Here is a 26,665-nt window from a genome sequence, read left to right as displayed (position 1 = left end):
TACTGTAATGGAAATCAATTTTTCCTTGAAAATTACTGTGGAAAACTGATGGTATCTTTGTGAAACTGCCCAAAATGTTTTATCACTGGACATTCCCAAAATATATAACAGTGATTTTCTTAAAGGTCTTTTGAAACAAAGAAATTGTGCAATGTTCTGGTACAACAAATCAATTGGTAGTCATTAAATAAATTATATTTTCGTACAGAATTGTTGACATTTTATACTTGCAACACATAATGAGATACCTCTTCTGACGATAGAATGTGCTTGAATCGTAAAACACCAAAATGAGAAGTATTAAAATGGAAAAAATATATAGAATGGAATCTGTAAACGTCGTCTCTGTTATCCTCAGATGGAAGTGGATGGGGCAGAGGAGGAAGAGGAGGAAGAGGAGCTTCATTTCACTGCAAAGGACTTGATGAAGATCAGAGACGCTGTGGTTCTCCTGGTTCAAAGCCTCCTCAGACTCCTGCAGACGTTTCCGCTCAAGAACAGACCCCAGAGCGCCGGCAACTGCACGCAGGTAAGCTCGGGATTCCCCGTCGCCCCGCCCCTCATTGCGGTGTCTTCATGTGTTTTCCGCTTTCTCCCTGCAGATCTTCAGCAAGCTCCTTTACTTCGAGCCGGTCATCGGAGAGATGACCTTTGCGGCATTGTGAGTTGTCCCTTTCACTTCTCTCTCTCTCTCTCTCTCTCTGGAGCTGACCGTTGTTCCTGCACAGGGACATCACCAAGCTGAGGAGTGTTCCCGAGATGGCTTTCCACGGCCTGCAGCTGCTCTGCTCGCCAAAACACGGAGAACAGAAAGAAGTAAGATCCAGTAATCATTCCCCCACGGTGGGCCAACAGTATGCACACCTGCTGGTTTATTTACTATATCAGAATCAGAAACAGGTTTATTGCCAAAGAATGTTTTCACAAACAAACGAGGAACTTTTTTTGGCGGAAGGTGCAAGATTCGCGCACCAAGACACCGAGGCGCCGTCCGCGGCGCCATCTTGGAAAGGGTGGATGAAAGATTACAGCATAACATGAGGGAAGAGAGGCGAGAAAAGAAAAGCCACCCCGACTATGCCCCTAGAGGGTACAGTGTGGGAGCAGGAGAAACAAAAACACCATTGCACATAAGCACATACATCTTAGACATGACTTGCAACGAGTAGGAAGGGGGGGGGAGGTAATCCAAAGACTGGGCGATAGCCCCGTCATTGGGGGCAGAAGGTAACCAGCACCGACAAGCAGCCAGCCCGGTCCTTCGCCGTCACGGCGCCGGACACAGACCCCGTCCTGTCACCCTGGGGGGGCAAAGCAGGCGAAGGCGTGGGATGGGGGGGGGTAGTGAGTGCATTTCAGTGTGTTGGTTGTGTGTGAGTGGCCTGATGTATCGTCCTCCCCCAGTCCACAACAGACAAAGTTCCCAGACCGCAAGATGGTCGTTGCCATGGAGATGGCCTTGAAGGGTCCTGGGGAGAAAACAACCACAGGTGTCTGTGGATAGGGGGAAGGGAATGAGAGAGAGTCTCGCTTCAGTGATCTTCGGGGGAGTTGTTGTTCCAGTCACGGCCTTGGCCAAGGCCCGTCCTGGTAGAGGGAGCCGAAAGCAGATAAGATTGGGATTGTTTGGTCTTCCAGTAGCTGCATATCAATTTTGCGCACCTACTATTCCTCCATTTTCCTCCCGTTTGCCAATAGGATTTCAAATCGATCCAATTTCATTTGCAGAGCCATCAGCTTCTCCACGATGTTGTCATTCTGACGGTTTAATGCCAAAGTCTGAGTGCCAACAACTCTGCCCAACGTCAATCATGTCGGGCAGCCTTAGGGGGCTTTTAACGGCTGTCACCATTTCCTTAATTTTCCGATAAGCCAGGGCAGCGCCAAATCCAAACAGCAGAAATCCTGTAATCAAAGTTCCGAATAGGTAGATGTCTTCTACGTCCTCCACGGAAAGGGCTGCTAGGCACAAGACACGCCACTTCCCCCACGCGTCCATCGTGTATCCAGCAACACTCGTCCCAGCAGGACAGGCAGGTTCCCCCGAACCCGAGCTTCTCGTCGAGAAGATGGTGTCAATTGCGTTTAGGGACCAGTTGATCACGTCCATGGTTTTTAGTTCGAAGAGCGATGCGGAGAGAGTCTCTCAAGTATAGAGACAGACAAGACATGACGAGAGAAGCCAAGCAGGGAGGGGAAGGTCATGGGGAGGAGAGGGAGAGAAAAATGCGACCGCCTTCGTCGAGAGCCAAATCCATATGAACTTCTCCCACGAAATGAATGTGTTGTAACTCTGTAATGACTCCTTCTGTACACATCACATCTATTTCACCTGTCCATCCTGGAGAGGGATCCTCCTCTGTTGCTCTGCTGAAGGTTTCTTCCCTTTTTTCCCTGTGAAAGGGTTTTTTGGGAGTTTTTCCCTATCCGATGTGAGGTTCTGGGACAGGGATGTCTATGTGTACAGATTGTAAAGCCCTCTGAGGCAAATTTGTGATAATGGGCTGTACAAAATAAACTGAATTGAATTGAAATGTGCAGCTATTCTAAACACGTTACACAAATAGTGTCCCCCGCTACTCTGGATAATCCACAGACCTCGCTGTCAACTGTCTTTGTGGAGAGGATTTCTTGACTGTCTGGTTAATATTTCCAAGCAAACCACATACATATCTTTCAACTTTACTGCACTGAGGTTAATAAACAGACTGGGGGGACACGTCTACTGAAAATTGTTTATTGTCTGAAGCAGTGATGCACGGGTGAAGCGGGTCAGAAGAAGTAACAGTCTGATTAGTAGCAGAGTATCTCTCTTGAAGAATGTATCTCTTTAGTCTTATATGAATATCAATCAATATGAATTGTGTTTATTACTATTTTAATCGGTTTGACTATAACATGACGATAAGAAGATGTATAGTGTTTTGAAGTCAAACACTCGACATGTACATGGTCAGCATGGTCAAAGCATGGAGACCACCTCAGTTTAACTTAATACATTGTATGATAAATATTGTGTTGTGGTGCATTTTCATCAAATGTAGATTCAAACATATTTGTACTTACAATGGAGTCATATAACCGAGCGTCATACCTTCCAAAGGAGACCAGAAGTATGCGTATACGCCTTACAGCCCATGAGCTTTTCCTGATTCATTTTGTGACTTGACGTATGTGTTTTTTCTTTTCCAAACCCACACCAGAGGGATGTTTCTCATGTGAACTGATGTGTGTGTTGTCCAGTCCCTGCGGAGGGTCTTCCACCAGCTCCTTTACGTGATCCTGATGATGAAGAAGAAAGACAACAGAGGGAAACCCTCCCTCCTCGTACCCAGCCAGGCCATCCAGGCCACCCGCATCCAGACCCTCCGCTTTGTTTGGTAAACAGCCGTGTTTTACAGTTCCTCGTCTAAATGTTAATATGCTGCACAACAATTATGTTTTTACAAATGTGAGACTAGAAAATGAAATGCTTGAATAAGTTGATGTCCCAATCCAGCAGTTTTAGCCTCAGTTCTAATTTTAATGTTCTAACATGCTGATCAATGTTTTTTGTTTTTTTACATTTAGCAACGTCACAGCCACACACACACACACACACACACACACACACAATGTCGTCGATCTGAAAGTTCTTCAGCGTGAATATCGAAGACATAGATCTCACAAAGTCACTGCAATTAATTTTCAGTTGAATTTTATTTGTCCACTAACCTTGTTTGTGAATGAATGGAAATCGGACTCGGACAATACTTATATTTACTTTAATGTTGATTAAATATGGATCTTAAAAATTTAAATAACAGCTGTACTAACATCTAGATACAAATATTGAAGTTCCTGGTTAAAATGTGTATCAGCTTAGGTTATTGATACAATATGAAAGCTTGACGGAAAAATTGATGTGATGTGATCAGATAGAGAGAAGGCTTATTACCTTGTTGATGGCCAATACATATTGATAAATAGTCCTGGATATCTGTACTTAACAGCTTCTATAATGATGAAAGTAGTCAAACTGACTCAGGATCAGAAGCTACAGGAGAGTAGCAACAAAAGTCCCAGGACATCAAGAGCAAGGGCCTAAACATGTGGCACTAGTCAAGATGATAAACAAAGAAACAGCTACTGGTTGTAAACCTAATGTCGAAATGAAATAAATTAGGGGAATTTATGTTTCTGTTTAGTTTTTAATGACTAATGTTGCACTTTGAGTCACGTCTGCCATCTGCTGGAAAAAAAGAAAAGTTCAGTTGGATTTTATTAGTATCTAAAATAAAAAAATGTCAATATGATATTGTTTTATGGTACCCACATCTGTCTTAAACTAGAATGGGCACTCGGTAGAGCGCATACCATCGCATATTACAAGATTGGGCAATTATGAACATTTTGGCATTAGTTGCATGCCAATTCGATAAAAATTGACCGTGCTATGGTAAAAAGAAGATTTTGACCTTTTCATGACCTTGATCATTGACCCGATTGATCCCAAAATCTAATCAAATGGTCCCCGGGTAATAACCAATCATCCCACCAAATGTCATGCGATTCAAGAAGAGTTTGACCTTTTCATGACCTTGACCTTTGACCCGAGCGATCCCAAAATCTAATCAAATGGTCCCCGGATAATAACCAATCATCCCACCCAATTTCATGCGATTCGGTTTAATACTTTTTGAGTTATGCGAGTAACACGCATATAAATAAATACACGGCGATCAAAACATAACCTTCCGCATTTTCAATGCGGAGGTAATAAGTGGGACAATTAGATCATACATTGCAACAGTCATAAGCGGAATGTAAATATATGTGACATCGAGCAACTCCCATCTCCTACTCTCTTGGCGGTTCTACCCATTTACCTGCAGACGTGTTCCGAGCCTTGTAGCTGATTCATGTGTTTGTGGTTGCAGTCATCTTGTGGACGAGCTGAAGGAGATGGCGCTGCCTGTACTCCAAATCCTCCTGCAGCATATCTGCTTCCAGGTGAATCCTCCAGCAAAATGCAGCGATGCACTTTCTATTTGTGTCAACTGTTTACCTCTTAAAGGGGACATAACATGAAATCTAAAACAGCTGCCAAAATGAACTATTGTGCGGATGCATTTGAGTATCTGTTGTTCCTACCAACCCACAAACTGAAATTAGTAAATTAATCCGGGTTTTTTTCAGATCAGAAAACATGTGGTTGAAGGAGGCAATCAGATTTGGCTCCCCTTCCTTGTCACATAGAGACTCATGACAATATACTGGCCCTCTGTATATGTGTATATATTGTATTTCTATCCAATCTTTTTAATTTATTTTTTTGATGTGCAAGATTTGAGAAATTGACTTTACTTCTCTTCATTTATTCCCTAAGTAAACATTGTAAACATGAATTCATGGCCTCAATTTCTAGTTTCAAGTATTCTTTAATACAGCGTGATGTTCATTTCGTAAATGATGGTCATTTAGAGTCAAATAAACCTCAAAGCAGAGTATGCTTTAGGACAGGCGTACTGTGATTGACAGGTCGCTGCAGATACCAGAGACGTATGCGCCGTCTCTACGTCACTTCTCATCATTCCAAATATGATAACCTCTACTTCAAAACGGTAGTCCACAAACCAGTGGGTGGCATCTCCATGACTACGTCCACTACTTGTATACAGTCTATTGGATGAACCTGAAAATGAACATGATATGTCCCCTTTAAAATTAGGAAGGCAGTCACATCACATCAGGATACTTACAGGCGATTGTGGTGGTAGGATAGTTTGCTCTCACGTTGTGTTGAGCTGACGCATTTGTATAGCTGTGATATAATGAGTCTGCTTTGGGATGTTTAGATGGTGGAGAAGAGCGAGTTTCGAAGCCATGGAGCCCAGGCTGTGGGTATGTTGACGTCCCAGATGGAAACTGCAGACTATGTTTGCTTCATCAAGTGGCTGTTTAACTTCTCCAGAAGCTCAAAGGTAACTCAATTTAAACAATTATCACCTCAGACATGTTGGTAATTGTTTTTATTCCATATTTTTTTATTGTAATTCACACACCCAGTACATGATCATTGTAGGTTTCTGTACATGCTGATGATTGCACAGGTTGATTAGCAGAACTTCTTCTCCTCCTGCATCTGTATTGCAAACATTATATTCATCACTGACTTTCAAAAGACAGCTTTCAACCTGTTTTAACAAATACTGAAGGCTGTGTACTAAGCCTGTCACACATTATCATCACCACCATTACCAGATTATTTTAACACAGCTCATTTATTTGCATAACATGCTGCTAAATACAATTTGATGCTGGGCTGCTGAAGACACTTTTCTGGAAAGCAACGAAGCGTTAACTACTGTAACATAAAAGGGAAAACCTGAAACACGACTTCCCTTACATCATCATCATTAAACGATTCCTAGAAGGTTGGCTTGTCAAGGATAAAGTCTGGAGCTGCTCCATAGACAAGCAATTGGAAACACATTTTGTGGACCCACATAATATACATTTTCTTTTTTTAATGGCCAAATGAGCAGAGTTGTGAAACAGAAAATATACCATATACTGTGTTATGTTGTGTAGCAATCATTGCAATACAAGACAATATTATTCTATATAATATACAAAACAGAAAGACTGAAAGGGTATAGGGAGAAGCAATAATGCTTATATCTTCCTATCCTAAATTAATTTAATCAAATGAATCAGAAAATTTAGATAAAATAAAGAAAAAAATACACAGAATATTCCCCTGGGATTGATGAAGATTTTAAAAACTAGTATTTATTTTTTGAATGGTTCTCCTTAAAATCCTTTGACTGGATTATAACTGTAAACAACCATTTAACCGGCCTGCTTCATAAGTAAGCAAGTTGAAAGACAGAACAAATACAAAGTCAAGCCTTCAGATTATTGAAGGGCTGCAAATATCCCCCATTGTGTGTTGGCTATCAGCGGATGAAGCCTACGTGTCAGTGAGGCTTCATTACATCGTATCCGTGGGTGTGAACAGTGTGTTGGGCTGCCTCCTCTAGATGGTGGGCCGGCTGTTTTCTGTGGACGTGGTGATGGTTTTGCTGGAACAGCCCGAGAGGAGTTTGCGGGAGTGTCAGGACCCGGAGTTCTCCTTCTTCCTGTCGCACAAGTTCCTGATCCAGAAACTGCTGTTCGATCGGCGGATGGACGACTCGCCCACAGTCCAAGGCCACGCCTTGGCCTCCCTCGCCCAGTGTCTGGAGCTGCCCTCGCTCAACGCCACCCGGGCAGTCTACAACCTCTTCTCTGCCAGTGAGAAAACACACACGCTGGTAGAAACACACATTTAGGCCACTTTTGGATCTGAAACCAAGACTCGTTTTGGTAGACGATGCACTTTTCAATGAATTATTAGAGAATGTAAGGTGATGTGCATATACAGCCTTTAGCTTAAGAAAACTCTCATAAAATTTTAATATTTCCTCAGACCAAGTTAAAAAAAAGAGCTGAGTGTTTGTCAAGGCTCAGAAACCTTGCAGGTGTTTGTTAATTAGACAATTCAATACTTTTTCATGATATTCTAATATTGAGTTTTCTAAATCAGAATAAAAGGCTTTTGATTTGTATGTTTTTAATTGCATTACAGAAAATAAAGAACTTCATCACAATATTCTAATTTTCTGAGACAGTCCTGTATATATTTTAAGAGCAGCTGCGTTTGCATCGGGCCCTTTTTTCTGCGGATACATTTCCACTGAAGTAAATTGTCTACTCTTCTCTTTTTAGCTGGAGCCCAGACAGTGTTGGAAAGCGAAATTACAGAAGGTACAATATTTTTTTGTTTCATTTTTACAGATTTGTTGTTTGATTTGTTTTGACTTTGGTTCGAGACGGGCTGGGAAAGGTTAGTCCTCCCAGACAGATTCGCTCTTGCTTTTAAATTATAACTCTTGTTTATTACAACTTGTTTTGTTTCTTTATTTAATTCCGATTGGTGGTAATCACCTTTAACTCGAAGTTTAAAACATGGGTCTTTCCAAAATAGTCAGTGCTGGTCTGACAGGGAGTTTACTAATCCAGCAGGGACTCGAGGTATTCCTTTGGGACCAGACCCCGAGTCCCAAGGGGGTCTGGTTTGTACTAACGGATTCTTTTTTTAAATGATTTAAACTCCAATTTTGGCCATATCTTACACATTGTAATGGCCTTCACTGTCTTGCATGTTGTTTGAAGTGTTTCACAGATGTGAGTGTGTGTTTCAGGTAGCCTTAGTTCCCAGCAGACTCAGAAAACCTTCCGCACGCTGCCGTTCAGGACCGTGGAGATCAGCACCTCGGACAGCTCCGACTGTAACGGTGAGACAAGCCAATCTGATTGGCTATTCAAATGTTTTCATTGTATGCATTGGGCGGCATTTTGGAAATAGATGTGCAAGAATTGTTTCCACGTTTTCTCACGGTGTGAATGCACTCAAAGTCTGACATTGACTCAGAGAGGTTTTGTTATTTTCGATGCAGCAAAAGAGAATCTGGCTCTGCTCTTGCGGCGGGTAAAAGACTCAAAGATAAACGTGAGGAAATCGGCGCTCCAGGTATGAGGAAAAACTGAACTTCATGTTACAAATTGAAACGAGGATCAGCCTCCAGTATACTGTACGTGTTTCGCCCTGGTGTTCTGTGAAGATGACCCTTTAACCTCTGGGCTCTGCCATCTCTACACAGACCCTGGTTGGTCTCCTGAAACATAACGTGATCCCTCTGAGCTGGGAGAACCTGGCTACGCTGTCGGAGCGCTGCAGGGACCCGGCCGTGTCGGTGAAGAAGAAGGCCCTGCAGTGCGTGGGAGAGCTGCTCGCCGTGAGTCTCAACATGCTTTTGACATTTGATACAATTAAGAGATAAGAAAATCTGTTGCACATTTTGCAGTACACATATTTGCTCTGACCGCTAGACCAAACCAGAGTGCACCGTGGTGCAGAAGGCGTGGCTGCAGGGAGTGGTGCCAGCCGTGGTGGACCCAGAGAACTCGGTGCAGGACAAGGCCCTGGAGGCTCTGGACCAGGTGCTGCTCAGCCAGGTCAAACAGTACTCGGCCAGCCACCAACTGGATGGCAGTCAGAGGCTGACCTGGGACCTGCTGGGCCTGCTCTGCAACGAGTGCTGGAACCTCAGGTCGGAACCAGCTGCATTCAGTCTACATCCATGCTAAATAATTGGTCTACACCAGCGTTTTATAAATGGTTTCTGTCCATATTGACACGCCTGACAATGCATATCACATGACCATTCGCGTGCACTGGGCATGCAGGTGCTGATGTTATCAGGAAGTAAATAGATTATATTTTTACCCTTTGATAAGAAAATGTGGTGGTTGCTACATAAGATCTTCCTCTCTACTTCCCACTACACACTCAAATAGACAAATTCAAATTACATTATTCTAACTTAGTTAAAAGGCTCTCGGTCTAAAATTGGTCTAAAATTGACTTGAAAATCACTTACAACTCGAGGTTTACTAGATCACGAGTCAATGAACGCGGTGAACACGTCGCTGACTCGTTTCCTCTCGGTTTTGTTGTTAGTCTGCTGTCGCACACGTAGCTCTGCTGGAGGCCGAAGGCCCTGTCGTACTGGAGAGAATCTATTCTTTTGTTTCATTAAAGTTTCTTTGTGGATTTCACAATTGTTGTGCAGAACAAAATAAGCATTAATTAGAAAATTAAAGTCCTCTGTTTTGTGTTCACTGCCCTCCTCAAAGTTGCAAACCGTGACTTCAATCCTCTGCTCCGTAGTGCTGATAACGCCGCTGTAATCGCTCCAATAGCGGCTTGTTTCCTCCGCATGTCTGCAGAAGTAGAATTATTTAATGCTGAATTTACCTTCGCAACAGCTGCTGCTAGTATCGACAAAAATGTCTGAAAAGCTTGTAATCTGTTATCCATGTTGAATTACCCACTGGGAGTCGATTCACGTCATGAATCAAGACCCAATGAAGTGCGAACGCGGTTGTCTGCGTCAGCATTTTCAATGATTTATGTCAGTGGTCCCCAAACTACGGCCCGCGGGCCGTATTCGGCCCGCCTCCACATTTGGACCGACCCCCTGAACAATACCAGAGACGCGTTCCGATTTATTATTTTTTTCACCCTGCCCGCTGCCGTTGAGATTGCAGTGAGACGCGGAGAAAATGTGAAGTGGTGCTCTTCGCAATAAAACATCTTTGATGGGACGTGTCGCGTCTCGGCCAATCAGCGTTCAGATGTCCACAGTGTTTGGGAAGTTAGGTTAGCTTGAATGTTAGTCCGCTACATCTGCTGCTGTCACGCTGCACGGTGTAGCGATGCTAACAAAGTACCCGTACGTTAAAAACGATGTGATTTAGCATAATTTTAGTATCGATTACTTCATTAAAAGAGCGCACGATTAGAGCGCACACGCTGCTCCGCTCCGTGCGCTCCCCCCCCCCCCACCTGCTGGCCCTCCAGCAGACAAGGGAAACGTTATGTGGCCCTCTCAGGAAAAAGTTTGGGGACCCCTGGTTTATGTTGTTGCCTGTCGTGAACCCCCAGAAAACAGTGTCAATATTTACAGCCTCTAACATGCCGGAGGCTTGGCGTAAACGTAGCAAAATGTATGCTGTGTGGATGTAGCCTCAGTCCAGTTTGTTTCATACTAAACTAGAACGGGCACTCGGTAGAGCGCATACCTTCGCATATCACAATATTGGGCATTGAATTATGAACATTTTGGCATTAGTTGCATGCCAATTGGATAAAAATTGACCGTGCTATGGTAAAATGAAGATTTTGACCTTTTCATGACCTTGACCTTTAACCCGATCGATCCCAAAATCTAATCAAATGGTCCCCGGATAATAACCAATCATCCCACCAAATTTCAAGCGATTCGGTTTAATACTTTTTTAGTTATGCGAGTAACACGCATACAAATAAATAAATAAATACACGGCGATCAAATCATAACCTTCCGCATTTTCAATGCGAAGGTAATGAGAACAAACTCCACTGAATGAGTATCACATTATTATGTAAGGTTTTTATCAGCAATCTGTTCAAAGCGATCTTTCCTGACTTTCTAATCAACGCTGCTGTCGCTGACGTTGTTTCTTGTCCCGGGTCTCCAGCCGGTATTTCAGCAGGGCGTTCACCATCTGGTCCAAACAGAACAAGTTCACACAGACGCTCATCACCAACCTGATGTCCCACACGGAGGCCGAGCACGCCGCCGGCGCCTGGCTGCTTCTCTCCAAGGTCGTCCCCTCGTCCCTCAGGCTGCCCTACGGGAAGATCCTGAACGCCTGGGAGAGCATGTTCAGGTGAGAGGGACACCCACTGTTTAATGGCAACATCAACAGATGAGCGCCCAGTGCCACCAAGATGATTTTTTTCGTACTTTTCCTACCTTTTATTTTTGACTTTAGTTCAAAGGACATAACTGCGACGACCTGCTGTCACATACTGTGTGTGATGGGAGACATCGCCGGGCATTTAAACGAAGACACCAAGGACAGGATAGTTGGTGTGTAATGTGGTGTGGGATGAATGGTAAAATTCACAAAAAGAGAGTTTTGGAAGTGTCATGATGTCTCTTTCTGTCTCCCCTCTCTCTAGCTGATCTGATGTCTTGGTTGAAGACTTTTACTTTGTCTCTTGAGGTGATCTGTGCTGCTGTGGAGACTCTTTATCAATTCGGATGCAGCGAAGACATCAAAGAGACTCAGGTTGGAGTTCTCCCCTTTTCTCCTTACAAGTGCCCGACACACAGTCTCGTAATTAGAAATGTTGGAGAGCAAAATGTATCGTTTCATGCTGTAGTTCAAAAGACGGCTCTGTTAGCCGAATGTTTTCACGTTTACTGATGCTGCTTGCTTCAGAAAACTCATATCTTCTATTTGTATCGTAATTATTTAAAGATAATCTAAATGTATCTTTTTTTGGTTTTTATTATGAGGCATTACAAATATGATTTGTTTTAGAAATAGCAGATAGTCACAGTAAGAACAAAATAAATTTAGAAAGAATTAATCAATAATCGCATCTACCGCTGATCGTGATTATAAGTATTTAACTATATGGAAAGGACCGGACAGAGAAATGAAACGCTTTTCTTTATCCCTTATTTGTGTGTCATGGGATTTGTTCCTGGAGGACGACGGTGAAAACATCATTGAGGGTTAAAAGAAAGAAGGTGCCGGTGGTGTAGCTTGGTTTTATCAGAAAGATTTTCCGATGTCGTGGCTGAAGGTTAAAGAAGATTTAAAAAATGTGGACGCGATGCAAGAAGTCTTCGTTAGACATATTAACATGTTAGCCGTCATATGAGTGATTTTTTGTTGTTGCGGATATCGCTTTTAGTTGTCCAGCCAAATGAATAAAGAAATTAATTCATATTCAATTCAATTCCCTTTATTTGGTATAGCCCAGAATCACAATTTACAAATATGCCTCAGAGGGCTTAACAATGTGTACACATACAGCATCCTCTGTCCCAGGACCTCACAACGCATCAGGAAATACAAAAATGTCTGAAACCGAATTCTGATTTTGAATAAAACTTTTTCTATTCTTCAATGAATAGAACTGTTCTGTTTCATTAGTTTACTGCTAGGTGCATCGTACATGCCTGCACTTGCCCTTTAAATACAAAAAACTAGTGAAGTTTGTGCCAGCATTTTAAGTTTTCATGGACAGTATTAATACAGCTGTTTTCATTTTTGGTGGATTTATAGTATGATCATAAAGGATTATCTTTATCTTATTAGGATAATAATAAAGATATTATTATTATCTTAATAATAATTAAGATCTAAATTGCCTCATCGGATATCTCAATTATATCTTTCTTAATATTAAATATATATTTTTAGGATATCTTTATCCTATAAAGATAAAGGATTATCTTTATCTTATTAACCCTTGTGTTGCCTTCGGGTCATTTTGACCCGATTCAATATTTAACCCTCCTGTCGCCTTCGGGTCAATTTGACCCGATTCAATGTTTAATGTCGGTGTTCTTTCGGGAGTCAACAAACCTCACACTTAAACTTGGAAAACAATATTAATTCTAATAATTTTCTGGAGATTTTAATAGCTGGGGTCATATTGACCTCAAGGGTAAAATATGTTAGTAAATATAAAGGTAACAGGAGGGTTAAACATTGAATCGGGTCATATTGACCCGAAGGCGACAGGAGGGTGAAACATTGAATCGGGTCAAATTGACCCGAAGGCAACACAAAGGTTAATTAAATATTTAAGATGATCTTTATCTTATTAATTTAAGATGATTTTTAGCTTATTAATGTAAGATTTAAGATGATCTTTATCTTATTAATTTAAGATTTAAGATGATTTTTATCTTATTAATTTAAGATTTAAAATGATCTTTATCTTATTAATTTAAGAGTTCTTGTAAAAAAATAATTTAAGATTTCTTATAACTTAAGATTTATTTATCTTCTTAATCTTTATCTTATTAATTTGGATCTTGTGCAGAACCTAAACGGCTCCTCATCCAGCGATCGACAGATTCTCCCCATATGATGTCTTACCTCATAATTGAATAAAAAACATCACTCAACCCCAGTTCACCGCTTCCTGTCGTGTCGTATGTGATTTCCTTTGTTTCTTTTAGGCTTTTCTAAACCAGCACTGCGGGGAGCTGGTGTCGGTGTCCGAGGCTTATTTAGCCGGCATCATCCTGAGAGAAAAGGGAGCCCAGAACCTCAACGAGGAGCTGATGGTGAGATCTAACCTTTCGCTTGCTTGTTGATGTTATTTCCTCACCCTGATGGGCCAATCATAGGGATGATACATGTCTGTAGTTCATTAAAGATGCCAGTGTGCAAAATGTAACCTCAAACCTGCCTTTGCCACTTTGACACAGTCTGTTCATTATGCTGACCCGAACTTATGCTGACTCCTAAACCAAGTTGATAACTGAACCATCACTTCTGTATGCTGTTTCACCCGATGTAGTTTTAAATAGTTATTTAATCGCCACGAACACTAAATGTAAACATGCAGTCATTTTCAAGCTGCTGAACAGTGGTATTAAAATCTTTATTTTAGATCTGTATAATAAGTCGTGGACACGGACAACAGCTCAGCTGTTTGCAAAATACTGTGGCCTTTTTATTTTTCAAAAGACCCATAGTTCTGCACCATCCCAGGTGAGTGTGTATGTAAATGTGGAACTAAAAGTGATATCTCCTTCAGGTGAAACACCTCCACACTCTGGGTGTGGTGTCACTCCACTGTCCCGCCAAGGTCGGCAAAAGGACGGTGCTGCTGGTGGAGTCCGTGTTGACAACACATTCTGACCAACTGGCAGGTGAGGAGCATGGACACCTGGGGAAATGCTGTGGTTCTTAAATCCACGTGTTCTATTCCAACAACTAGCAACCTGGTTCTGTGGTTAGAAGGAGAATTTCTGATTGTGTCGAGTGTACTCTCACACGTAAAGCACAATAATCTGATAGCTGGCGTGCGCCCAACTCCACCGGAAATCAGGGAGTCATGCGGTCTGCAATCAGCTGGCCTACACAGGGATTTGCTTTGGCTGAATGTCGGTTACTAGGGCCTTTCACTTATTTGGGATCGGGTCGCTGTGGGAGCAGGCTGACCCAGACTTCCCCGCAACATTTCCCAGCTCATTCTGGGGGATCCCCAGGCGTTGGGAGATGTAATCCCTCCAGCGGGTTCTGGGATCTCCAAGAATATCTCAAAGGCTGAGCCCGGCCACCCGAGGGAGGAAACTCATTTCGGCCAGTTGTATCCACGACCTGGTTTTTTTCGGTCACTACCCAGAGTTTGTGATCATAGGTGAGGGTCGATAGGTGAGGGTCGGATTGGTACTGACCGGTAAATTGGGAGCTTTGCCTTCCGGCTCAGCTCCCTCCTCACCAGGACGGTTTGGTGAAGCGCCTGTGTTCCTACTGCAGCCGCACCGATCCGCCTGTCGATCTTCCGCTTCGTCTTACCCTCACTCGTGAACAGGACCCTGAGATACTTAAACTCCTTCGCTTGGGGTAGGCACTCCGTCCCCACCTGGTGGGAGCGATCCACCGGTTTGCTATGGGGCGTGTCCGACCTATTTCCGAGAATACAAACACAGCTCTCACTGCAGGCATACAGAGACCGGATGGCCTGTTGCAGTGGGTCCGGCCCCCCATTCTTCCGCAGCATCCCCCACAAAACCCTCAGAGGGACCCGGTGGAAAGCCTTCTCCAAGTCCACAGAGCCCATGTAGACTGGTGTGGCTAACTCCCAGGACCCCCCCAGTAGTCTTGCGAGGGTCCACTGTTGGGCTGTCTTGGCTGGCTCTTCAATGGACTTGCAGACCAGGGCAGCGGTTCACATTTTCCAAACTATCGGAGGATCACACTCCTCGGCCTCATGGGGAAAGCGGATGCCAGGGTGCTAAGGAGGCTACGACAGTTTGTCGAATCCGAGAGAAGCCGTTTGAATTCTGTCCCAGTCGTGGAACAGTGAATATAACATCTGAAAATACAAAAAGGCTGGAAATAAATGCAGCATTGTGAAATAAAGTCCCCTTTAACCTATACAAATGAAGTAGTCCTTTTTGTAAAAAAAAATCTTGATTGAATCTGTTAAACTCTACTATTTATATATTTATTGCCTCATTTATTTATTTGTTTCATAGCCATATTTACCTATTGGTCATACTGATGTACTGACTGATATCAATACAGATATTGATATTCGGGTGTTCAAATCTAAACCTACATGTATGGGCTTTCAAATGTAGCATCACCTGTATTCTGTGGTAACATGTTTGTATTGTTGTTGACAGAGTGCCAAGAAGAGCTGCCGGTGTCGCTGCCTCTGTCCCAGTTCAAAGCAAACTCTCTGCCTACCCGAGTCAGAGCACACGGAGTCATCACTTTAGGTAAACGGTCCTTCCCTCACTCTATAGCCCCTTTACGTCTCTTTCAGTAATGTCTGATGGTAATTATCCAGAAGGAGGTATTTTTAGACGAGAGGGGACATGCCGCTTCTCAGTATTGTACACCTTATAGGCTGCCACAACGCACCTGATCCTGAAATGTGTGTTTTGAAAAGATTTTAGGGTACGAATAAGCCAAGCAGTTGATGAGTCTTTCTTAATTTTAGATCGACAATGGCTAGTTTGTTTTAAAATGTTTGGGTTAGCTTCCAAAAGTGTCAAGTCGCGCTGGACGCCCCTGATTTGCATCAAGTATGCTAGACTCTCTGCAAATGAGGAGGGGACCAACTTGATGCCCCTGTCTCTCGAAAAGCAGCACTGTGCTACCAGAATGCATTGCATCGCTGCACACCACAGCCTCACCCGTTGGTGTTGTAGACTGCGCTTTTGAACCCATGAGTTCTGTAATTTGGCCGTCGCCATCTTGTTTTTTTGCATCCAGTGAATGCTAGTGACCGTTCTTGGGCTGAGGAGGAGTAACGTATACGTCTCTGGTCACCTATCAATCACCTTGTGGTCCCGCCCTAAAGCATACCCTGCTTTATGGTCTGTTTGACTCTAAATGGAGCATCATTTACTCAATGAACATCATGCTGTATTGAAGAAGACTTGAAGCTAGAGATTGAGACCATGAACTCATGTTTCCTGAGGTAAATAAATCATGAGAGCAGTCGAGTCATTTTCTCATAGACTGACTTGTCTTTTGCAACTAGAGGAGCCGCCCCCGGCCGGCCATTTCCATGAATGCAAGATTAATGCACTTCCACATTGGCATCACTTTTCAGAACCCGAGGTTGCCGCCCGCTGCTTGTATAGACAATGACCAACAAGCGTGGATATGATCGATCCTGCTCACACCTATCATCCCAAACATTGTTCATAGCCTTAACCTCCGTGCATTTCCGCCGTCTCGTCACACATCTAACGTTTTCTTCTCCGTCGGCTTTTCTTTCCGGGTTCAGGCAAACTGTGTCTGCAGCACGAGGAACTCGTCCAGAAGTACCTGCCGGTGTTTGCCAGGGAGCTGGAGCTCGGCACGGAGGTTGCCGTGCGCAACAATGTGGTTGTGATTATGTGCGATCTGTGTGTTCGATACACCAACATCGTGGATCACTATATCCCCAACATCTCCGCTTGTCTGCGAGACAGTGAAGCTATCATCAGGGAGCAGACTCTCATCATGCTGACCAACCTGCTGCAGGTGGGAACTGTTCTACTCTTTCTACACTAGGCCACAGATGGAGAGATGCTTTAAGATTATTTATAGTAGTTTTATAAAAAAAACTAAATAGGTTGATATCTAAATAGGGGGCGGCTGTAGCCCAGTGGGGAGAGGGGTCGTCCTGCAACCGCAAGGTAGTCGCTTGTACCCCCGGGTGCTTCACAGCAGCCCACTGCTCCTTAAGAACTAAGGATTTAAAATTGCAGAGAACACATTTCATCTATGTATGTAAACATTTTTAGAATGACAATAAAAGTCTTTCACTTAACTTCATCTTTAATTTTTAAGTGCAAGCTATTTTTGCCCTGTTAAAAATGACAGGATTATTATCAAATCAGTTGACCTGATATCACAACAAACAAACATATAATATTTAATGTGGATTATGGACTAAGTTTAGCGTTAGAAGTGACAATAAAATATTTACGGCATTTTCAGCCCCCTGTATTTGTCAAATGTCAACATAAATGATGTTTCCAGTGTCTAATTGCCTGTTTTCTTATTTCTCCAGGAGGAATTTGTGAAATGGAAAGGCGCCCTCTTCTTTCGCTTCATGGTGACGCTGGTTGACCCGGTCCCTGCCATCGCCAGGTACATCCCACTGCACACATAGAAAGATGATGCCTAGGTGGATCATTTCAAAATATAACATCCAAAAATAGAGAAGAATACGCTGCTACCCCTGTTTCAGACTTATGACTGTCAACATTTTTGTTAATTAATTATTGTGTAGTAACCTTTTGTGCTTCTACATTCACTTGCTACCTATCCTTGCATTTAAGAAGCATTCTGACCAAAAGAAACAAATATTTATTTCACAGATACGAGTATGGAGAAGATTTTTGTAAATTTAAGAATGTGACATCTAAAAAGTAGGGACGGTCAAGTCAACGCATTCATTAAGTAATTAATTAACACCGACAAATATGTTATCGCGTATTCATGCTGCGTTCACACCAAGGCTACCATGTAAGAAATAACCACTATTCACAATATATATTTGAAATACTACTGTGTAAAGGGAATACTGCTGTGTTTGCAAAATAAATATTATTGCACTTTTGTTCATATAGCAAAAATAATTTTCAAAAAAGACACATTCATTGAATTTCATTGAATTTTGCGCGATCGTTACCCAGCGCTACTAAAAAGTGATGTTAAAACTGTGTTTTCCGGAAAATCAAGGCACTAAATTGTGTCGGAGCAGTTGTAAGCAGCGTTCTGTTCTGTAGATCTTTAGCATCCAATCCGACCTGGGCTGCATGATGTATTTTAGGATTTTCCAAAACAAACTTATTGGCAGTTTTTTGGGCTTATGTGTATTTAACTTTTGGCTCAAGGTACAACAAGTACACGCTGACACTTTATACTTAAATCTTTCTTTCAGTATTGTTGGTATCTAACATCACTCAGAGTCCCCAAAGAAGTCTGACACAATATCAAAAATACCTCAAAATTAAAAGTACCTCTTGTTTTCTTGTCCCAGTCTGTGTGAGTACTGCCTGCTCCACCTGCTGCTGAAAAAGAACCCAGAAATGTTCAGCCAGCACTTCATTGAGTGCATCTTCCACTTCAACTCCTACAACAAACACAAGTCTTACAACAAGTTCCCTGAAAGTGAGAGGTAGGAAGCTTTATGGATATTAGTCCTGTCATCCAGTTCACGTGGCTTCATGTATCCTGTAGCAAAACATCCAAGGATATTTTTGTTGTCTATTCATTGGCTTATTTTTTATTTAAATCCATACAGAGAAAAGGTTCGGTTCTCCCTGAAAGGAGATCAGCACCGCGAGAAGCGTTTTCGGATCTACCGCTTCCTGTTGGAGCACTTCACGGACGCCCAGCGCTTCAACATCACCGTCAAGATCAACCAGACCATTTTAGGTGAACACGTGTGTTGAGAAGTAAAAGAAAGAAGAAGAAAAGTGGTAAAAAAAAGCTTGTGCAAAAACAAAACAAAAATCCCTTTGAACCCTCTTCCTTTCCCAGCATGCTTTGCGGACGAGGAGATGCAGTTGGATGCGGATGGTGCTGAGATTTTGTCCGAGACCTTCAAAATCTTGAGTCTGAAGGAGATGAAGCTGCAGGCCATATCTACTCCAGCAGGAGGCGCCGCAGGGGAGGAAGCGGAGGAGGAGAACATGGCCACCATGGCAAAGGCTGTCCTGCTGGTGGCGCAGAAGAAGGTGGTGTCTCAGGTGAGCTGGCCGAGTCGGTCTCATCAAAAACGGAGTTATATTTCTTTGTTACTCATAACTCCGCGCGAAATAACTTGTTACTTTACTTTAATTTCTGAGCTAAAGTATTAGCCCTGAAACCTGGTTCTAAACGGGAAGTGGTTCTACATTTTTTTTTATAAGCCGTCGTATTGATCAGGTCCTAAATCACCGGTTCTGCTATCAATACTTCAGAAGTTACGCCGTGAGATGTCCTCGGTCTGTGTCTTTGTGCTTTACTCTGATGCGCACACACGCACACACACATAATGACAGAAAGAAGAAAAATCTCCAAAGTGTGGCTGTATTTTACTCCAGTAGATGCTGAGATTTCTCGTAGCCACAAATGCAATGAAACCTTCACAAGTAAGCGAGGAAACGGCAGCAGTGCATCACAACATGACCAACAAGCAGAATATCAATCGGCAGAAATGCTCAGTTTTCTATTGCTTGTCGCGCAGCCCGTCTGTCCTCGTCCACTGCAAGTAAAGTTAGTGATGTCATCTGGAGTTTGATCAAAAGAACAGGCCAATAGATTCAAGCTAACCATTGTTTAGCGAATGGTTGAGCTGCGAATGTATTGTAACGGACTGAGGGACATGTTAGTGTGATTGTGTTTACAGGAAGTTGTTCTAGATAAGAAGGTTGGTTATGGCAATTACTGAGTTCAGGGGGTCAGTGAAGGTCTCATGACCTCTGTGTAGATGTGAAACCTGTCATTCATCCTCGCTACCTATGGGGGTGGGTGGAACACATGAATGTTGTTTGTGTTACTTGGTTGTTGAGCGTAGTCCATGACCGGGAGCAGACGGAGTGTCATGCTTTACGGTGTTGACTGTTGTCGTTTGGCGTGGGCTACGGCCCTCAGGAGCCTGTGTACGGTCCCCGAATAAATAAACGGCAAGACAACGTCTCGTAGCTTTCCTAAACCCAGAGTCGCTATATTATTTTGAAGATTCTGGAACTTTTTGCGTTTTTGCCGAAAGACTGTCTGTTTACATACAAGAACTAGAACGGGCACTCGGTAGAGCGCATACCTTCGCATATCACAAGATTGGGCATTGAATTATGAACATGTTGGCATTAGTTGCATGCCAATTGGATAAAGATTGGCCGCGCTATGGTAAAAAAAGAAGATTTTGACCTTTTCATGACCTTGACCTTTGACCCGATCGATCCCAAAATCTAATCAAATGGTCCCCGGATAATAACCAATCATCCCACCAAATTTCATGCGATTAGGTTTAATACTTTTTGAGTTATGCGAGCAACACGCATACAAATAAATAAATAAATACACGGCGATCAAAACATAACCTTAAAGGTAATAACAATGACATGTCAATTCTCTTTTTAATTATTTGTCTTTTTTCCCACACAAAATAATAAAAAAAGGAACACTCAAGAGTACCGATAAGGAACCGAACTGATAAGCGGTGTGGATAAGGGCAGTATCGATAAAATCCGAACGATATCCATTCCTACAGTCAGCCACAACTCTTAACCCACCACACCCACACGTCCCATCTGCTGCATATAACACGTGAAAAGTTAGAAGACGTGACACTAAAGTGAATAAGCACCTGACCACGGGCCGATGTATACGCGTTGAAACAGACGGTGTGCATACTGTGTTACCGATGTATCACTTTTGATCCACAGGTCCAGAAGAAGGCTTTCATAGAGAACACGGTTCCTCTCATCATCGGCCTGAAGAGCCTGCTGGAGCAGAAGCGCTCGCCCGTCCTCCGAGACCTCATGGCTTACCTTCAGGTGAGACCACAGCACAGACGGACCACCGCCCTGCGTATTTATTTGAAGACGGAATTGATGTGCAGCCGACTTGCATCGGGAGGAAAAGAGGCCCTTCTTTTGAGCGTGCCTTTGTGTGGCCGTACTCCAGGTGACAATGCAAGACTACCGCAACGAGGTCAAGGAGTTTTTCTCTGGAGACGAGCAGCTGGCGGCGGAGCTGGAGTTTGCTCTGAAGACGGCTGAGAAGGAAAGAAAGATTGCGGAGCAGATGGACAACTGCAGTTTGACAGGAGAGACCAGGACTCCTACTGCACAGGTCAGAAAGCACCGCCTACACAGAGAGCTTTAGAGGGCAACTTTAAAATAAGCTTGTATGGAAAAGAGGAGTGATTATATTATATACTATATGTTTACATAACATGTATGATTTGCCAGTATTTAATAACAATATTTATATGCAGTATAATAATAGAATATATACTAACTTTACATTTGGTCTCATAGACACAATTTTTCTTCAATTATTTAACAGGATTTATCATTTTGATTTTCGAACAGTTGTGTCAATTTAATTAGCAGTTTAAAACCCCAAACTGTTCTCCATTGAATTCCTTTCATTTGTATTGTGATTTAGAGAAAATCATAAAAAAGATGTGAATAAATTAAAATGTAATGTTATGTGCTACATGCACGGTGCTCGGCTAAATATGTGAAACGCTGTTGTAAACACTGATGTTTATGTTGCGGTATTCTAGTTTATTTAAGCAATATTTGCTTTTTGTCTACTTAATTGTTTACTCTCGAAGAATGACACTGTAAGCGGCAGTTTAATCTGTGATTAAGAATAATAATTAGAGTTGTGTGTCAACAGTTTCTGCAAGGCCTAGAAAATAATCAATTTTAATCATTAATTGAGATTAAGCATCTAACCTTAATCCCTGAAATAGTCTTGAGGTGTAATATTGTTTACATACTGTGAATCTGAAAGTCTTTTTTAAATGTTTGTTTTTTCAGCTTTCATTAATTTCTGATTTTAAAAATACAATACAATGCGTGAAAATATATTGCCAATGTTTAAGAATTATTGATTCGTTTTGGCTTTTACATTGATAACAAATGCAGGCCAGTGTCTCTGAATTCCCGACGGTCAGTGAAGGTGTCTTGGTGGCTCTGCTCTCTCCTCAGTGTTCAACCCAGGGCTCTCCCGTCAGGTCCAGGCCCCTCCCATTAGTCTTTGCCACGCCACAGCCGCCACGTCCAAACCCCCTCTCTACCAGACTGGCATACACTGACAGGTGGGTTTTTCTCAACATAGCAGCTTATCAACAACAACGATTCCCTGCAGGTTGTTGTTGTTGTTGTTAGCTGTGATGAAATTTAAAAAACACACGGTAGTCAAGGATAGAATATTTGTTTTCCTCTACTTTCCTGTAATTTCTACAATATTAGTTTTTAGCATTCACAATCGTCCATCATAAAGGACTTTGGAAACAGCTATCTTTAAGATTCATCTTATTAAAAAATATGCAACAGGTCTACTTTCAGAGAAACAGAATTAGCGGGATCTTTTTTGTAGATTTATGCTTTAATTTTTAAAATTCTGATTTTGTTTGTCTCAGAGTTAATGGTTAATTATTACGTTATCTTTTTTTGTTAATCTTCAATGGTCCTAATATGCCGTCGTAGTTTAGCGACTTTGTGTCCAATAATCAGTGGGCTTCTTATTTCAGACTGAAGCATTAACATTTAGCTTAAACGTTATCAATTTTCAGTGCTGAATTCAGGCATAGCTGGTCAGTTCAGCTTGAAAGCTTTGTTTGTTTTTAGTTTGTTTGTTTATTGAGTGGTTCATGCACTGCAGATACAGACATGAAATAAATGGAAAGGGGATGGTGGGAAGAATGCTGGTATTGAATCAGGAACATTGCACATTTTAATAGTTTTTTAAATATCCTTGATACCTTTTTATGATGCTCATGGTATCAGTGAGGAAAGAAACGTGTGTGTGTGTGTGTATATTATCAGGCGTGTGAACAGTTCCAGGTGGGAGGAACATGTGCAGACTAAGTCGATGGGTCTGGAAGGAACAGGTACGGCATGCCGGAGGTTTAAACTACAATGTACATGCTTAAGAAAACCCCGCGCAACAGTGGGGGGACTGTTAGCTACGGCTTGGAGGGTCAGAGTGCACAGCATGAATACAACTCAACAAATACAATCAAATGAATGTGTTTTCATCTGGATTAGTCCTAAACAGATTATACTATTCTTCAACTGGAATAAAAGATTTCAGGATCTGAAATGTTTAAATAGGGTATTGTTGCCAACGGTGTAACAGTGTCAAAGTTGACGATGTTTACTTTATTTTGTTCATAGATTTGTTTCTGCTGGGAAAAACAAATCAGTTCCCACAGATTTAATTCTCATTCAGCGGGTTTTCTTTAGTCATGAACAAATCATTTTGCAAAGACCATCTAAATTTGAGTAAATGCGTGATTAAATAATTTCACATCCTTCCCAATCTGATCCTCTTTAGTTTTCATACCTAATCAATTGAGACCAACTGAACGCAGTTTTACTCCATCAGTCCTTGACGGGAGTCACAGCGTCCTGACTGTTTTTTTTCTTTGACTTTCCAGTGATGCAAAAAGGAGTTGTGGATGACAGAGCCATCAGCACACCCAAAGGTACGAGCCCACATCACTAGCGTTACTGGCTAGAAATCACTCACTCCAGACCACATTTCCTCCTTTACACATGGTCGTGTTCTCGCAGTCCGAATGCCCTTTTCCTTTTTAAAGTGTATTTGTGAAAATCGTAAAAAGAAATACACGAATATAGAGTCCGATGGATACTAATCTCGTGTCTGTCAGGAGTTGAGGCGTAGTTAGCCTAGTTTAGCATACACTTGGGAAACGGGGAGCAGTTGGTAGCCTGGTTTAGCTAAACGTATATACAAATACACCCACTCTGTGAGGAACACATCTCAGCTCTTTGTTTGGACTGTGAACAAACAGAAAGTCTAAAAACAACACTTGCTGGAGCCATTTCTAAAAGGAATTTTAAATGTACCTTTTTAATTGATTAAACATTCCAGTCTTGTCATCTGTCTTCCCTGTAATCCAGGAGTCGGCATCAATCTGACGTTCGATGAAGGAGTCAGCGCAATCTTCAGTGACCGACGACCAAGTAAGCCGCTCTGACATCTCACTCAATCCCACTCATCGGCATTTTGGGCAGCAGTGTCTCAGCATGACAATTTTAGTCTGAGTCTATTGTGTGTGTGTGTGTGTCTCCCAAAGGTGTTGTCGGGGAGACCAGTGTCCTTCATATGCGGTCAGATGAGCAGCAGTGAGTGTACTACTTCTGTCTGTGTCCACACAGTCCATGTTTTCTGTCACAGTTCTGGTTCCTGCGGGCACTCCTACATGTAGTTTGAGTACAGTAACAATAGTTTTATCTCGATAAATGGTAAAAGCTGTAGTTCTATTTCATCCGTAGAACTGGATATCTTCTTAATAACAACAAAGTCACAGGTGACCTCGGATGACCCCCCCTCGCCGGGTATAAATTCCGGCGTCATCCTGAGATCAGTCCTTTTTTATCTTCCCGCTACGCAGGCTAACTACTACGTTAGCATCAGCTAAAGCTGAACTTGTACAAAGAGATAACTCTGAAGCTCGTCGCGTGTAGCCTTGTGACCACTGGTCAGGGTTGCGGATCTCTCGCCCTCCAATGGCTGCGACAAGCTGTATCTTAGAACAGAGGCGGTACATTTTCTACCTTCGGACCATCGAGCCCGACCGGAGGACACGCCAATCTCCGGTCTTCACCAGGTTGGCCACTTTTTATTGCCGTGAAGCATCAACGGGTGAGATCGAATAACTGTAGTTACATACGTGACTTTCGTTTTTTTGTCACCGAAACCAGCATTTAACCCTTGTGTTGCCTTCGGGTCAATTTGACCCGATTCAATGTTTAATGTCGGTGTTCTTTCGGGAGTCAACAAACAAACATAAAGTACCTCACACTTAAACTTGGAAAACAATATTAATTCTAATAATTTTCTGGAGATTTTAATAGCTGGGGTCATATTGACCTCAAGGGTAAAATATGTTAGTAAATATAAAGGTAACAGGAGGGTGAAACATTGAATCGGGTCAAATTGACCCGAAGGCAACACAAGGGTTAAGAGAATGAAAAATAAAGTTGTTAACCTAGCAACTACAGAAGGTCCGACATTTCCTTTTTTTCCTATATGGTATAGAAGGTGCAGGCTATATTTCATGGGGTGTAAGACAATGTAAAAACATTCAGGGTTCATACGGTCATGGAAAACTTGGAAGTCATGGAATTTGAAAATGGATATTTCCAGGCCTGGAAGTCTGTGGAAAAAAATGTAATCCCTCAAATTTTGGAAAAAAATGTGTTATATTCACATGTTCATTTATGGAGTTTTATTGAAAGAATAAACATTTATATCAATATTTATTCTTTTAATCAAACTATTGTCTATCATTCATTTGTGTCATTTATACACCGAGATTTCACCAAATGTTTGGTAATGGAAATTTGGTTTAAAGTCATGGAAAAGCACCCACCCTGCCCGTAATTGTGGCTGCTTATTATTTTTGCCTGCAGTATTAAAAGACTTGCTTAAGACTTCTCTAAAGGTGAAGAAGATTTACGTTAAATAAAGTCTCCGGATCGTGTCGACTTGCTGTACACACCTCCCTGAGATCCAAAGTCTGTGAGAGCCATGTCATCTTTAGACGTGTTGAGCTGATCGAATATTAAATCCATGGAAGATCTGATCTCTGAGTGCACAGACTTGACAGTCCTAGATTCTGCCTCCACACACTAAAAGGGAGGCACATGGAATTAAGTTTTAATGGCGCCCGCATAACTTTTTCATTTGCGAATCCCTTTCATGAATAATGGCCTAAGTTACGAGAGAACATTTGAATTACCATTTAAATGGTGACGCCTGCCCAATATAACATTGAATTGGTATTTAGTTGTTTAAAATTTCTTCAGACGTTTTTGTAAGTCTGTGTGCGTGTGTTTATTGATTTGTTTCAGAGCTCCTGGACTGAGGCAGTGGGACGTGCAGTCTCCTCTCCGCCAGAGAAAAAAGTCCTTTAAAGTTTAGTCAATGTACTGCACTACGTCTGTTTTTTGTCTTTTCTACAACTACCCTTACACTTCTTTTCATCTTTCCATCCACATTTTTCTCATCTTTATTGTTGCTTCACTGTCACTCTTTGTCCTCCTATCTTTTTTGTAATAAAGGTATAAAATATTATTTTTGGCTTTCACAATTTTGTTAAAATGTTATTTACATTTGTTCTGTCCGTTTAGTTTAAATGCAGAGAATAATTATCTTATCCTAAGTCTTGTAAAGTATGAAAACATTCATCTGCTGGCACGTCTGAAAATCCAGAAACAAAAATCCTTTCCTTAAACTGTAGCTGAAAATGACATCTTGCTAATTTTTTTACAAAAAAGAAAAGAATTAA

General features: G+C 42.0%; 1 protein-coding gene across 1 annotated transcript in view; it reads left to right on the top strand.

Annotated features, from left to right (window-relative positions):
* The window catches only part of ncapd3 (non-SMC condensin II complex, subunit D3), a 30,395-nt gene extending 3,944 nt beyond the window's left edge, over nt 1-26,451 (top strand). Inside the window, exons 5-35 of the mRNA XM_056436249.1 lie at nt 359-529; nt 603-661; nt 729-816; nt 3,244-3,380; nt 4,920-4,992; nt 5,838-5,963; nt 7,026-7,278; nt 7,753-7,791; nt 8,229-8,321; nt 8,484-8,557; nt 8,688-8,822; nt 8,917-9,137; nt 11,110-11,301; nt 11,407-11,504; nt 11,597-11,706; nt 13,620-13,727; nt 14,204-14,318; nt 15,801-15,896; nt 16,916-17,154; nt 17,687-17,766; nt 18,662-18,799; nt 18,926-19,059; nt 19,165-19,373; nt 21,054-21,164; nt 21,295-21,462; nt 22,332-22,441; nt 23,172-23,236; nt 23,786-23,833; nt 24,273-24,335; nt 24,449-24,497; nt 26,229-26,451. Coding sequence (XP_056292224.1) covers nt 359-529; nt 603-661; nt 729-816; nt 3,244-3,380; nt 4,920-4,992; nt 5,838-5,963; nt 7,026-7,278; nt 7,753-7,791; nt 8,229-8,321; nt 8,484-8,557; nt 8,688-8,822; nt 8,917-9,137; nt 11,110-11,301; nt 11,407-11,504; nt 11,597-11,706; nt 13,620-13,727; nt 14,204-14,318; nt 15,801-15,896; nt 16,916-17,154; nt 17,687-17,766; nt 18,662-18,799; nt 18,926-19,059; nt 19,165-19,373; nt 21,054-21,164; nt 21,295-21,462; nt 22,332-22,441; nt 23,172-23,236; nt 23,786-23,833; nt 24,273-24,335; nt 24,449-24,497; nt 26,229-26,298 — 3,672 coding nt within the window. The 3' untranslated portion in view covers nt 26,299-26,451. The remainder of the gene's footprint in view (nt 1-358; nt 530-602; nt 662-728; nt 817-3,243; nt 3,381-4,919; nt 4,993-5,837; nt 5,964-7,025; nt 7,279-7,752; nt 7,792-8,228; nt 8,322-8,483; nt 8,558-8,687; nt 8,823-8,916; nt 9,138-11,109; nt 11,302-11,406; nt 11,505-11,596; nt 11,707-13,619; nt 13,728-14,203; nt 14,319-15,800; nt 15,897-16,915; nt 17,155-17,686; nt 17,767-18,661; nt 18,800-18,925; nt 19,060-19,164; nt 19,374-21,053; nt 21,165-21,294; nt 21,463-22,331; nt 22,442-23,171; nt 23,237-23,785; nt 23,834-24,272; nt 24,336-24,448; nt 24,498-26,228) is intronic.
* The last annotated feature ends 214 nt before the right edge of the window (nt 26,452-26,665 follow it).

The sequence above is a fragment of the Pseudoliparis swirei genome, chromosome 17, assembly GCF_029220125.1.
Source record: "Pseudoliparis swirei isolate HS2019 ecotype Mariana Trench chromosome 17, NWPU_hadal_v1, whole genome shotgun sequence".
Classification (NCBI taxonomy): Eukaryota; Metazoa; Chordata; class Actinopteri; order Perciformes; family Liparidae; genus Pseudoliparis; species Pseudoliparis swirei.
This window is presented reverse-complemented; position numbering and strand designations above follow the sequence as displayed.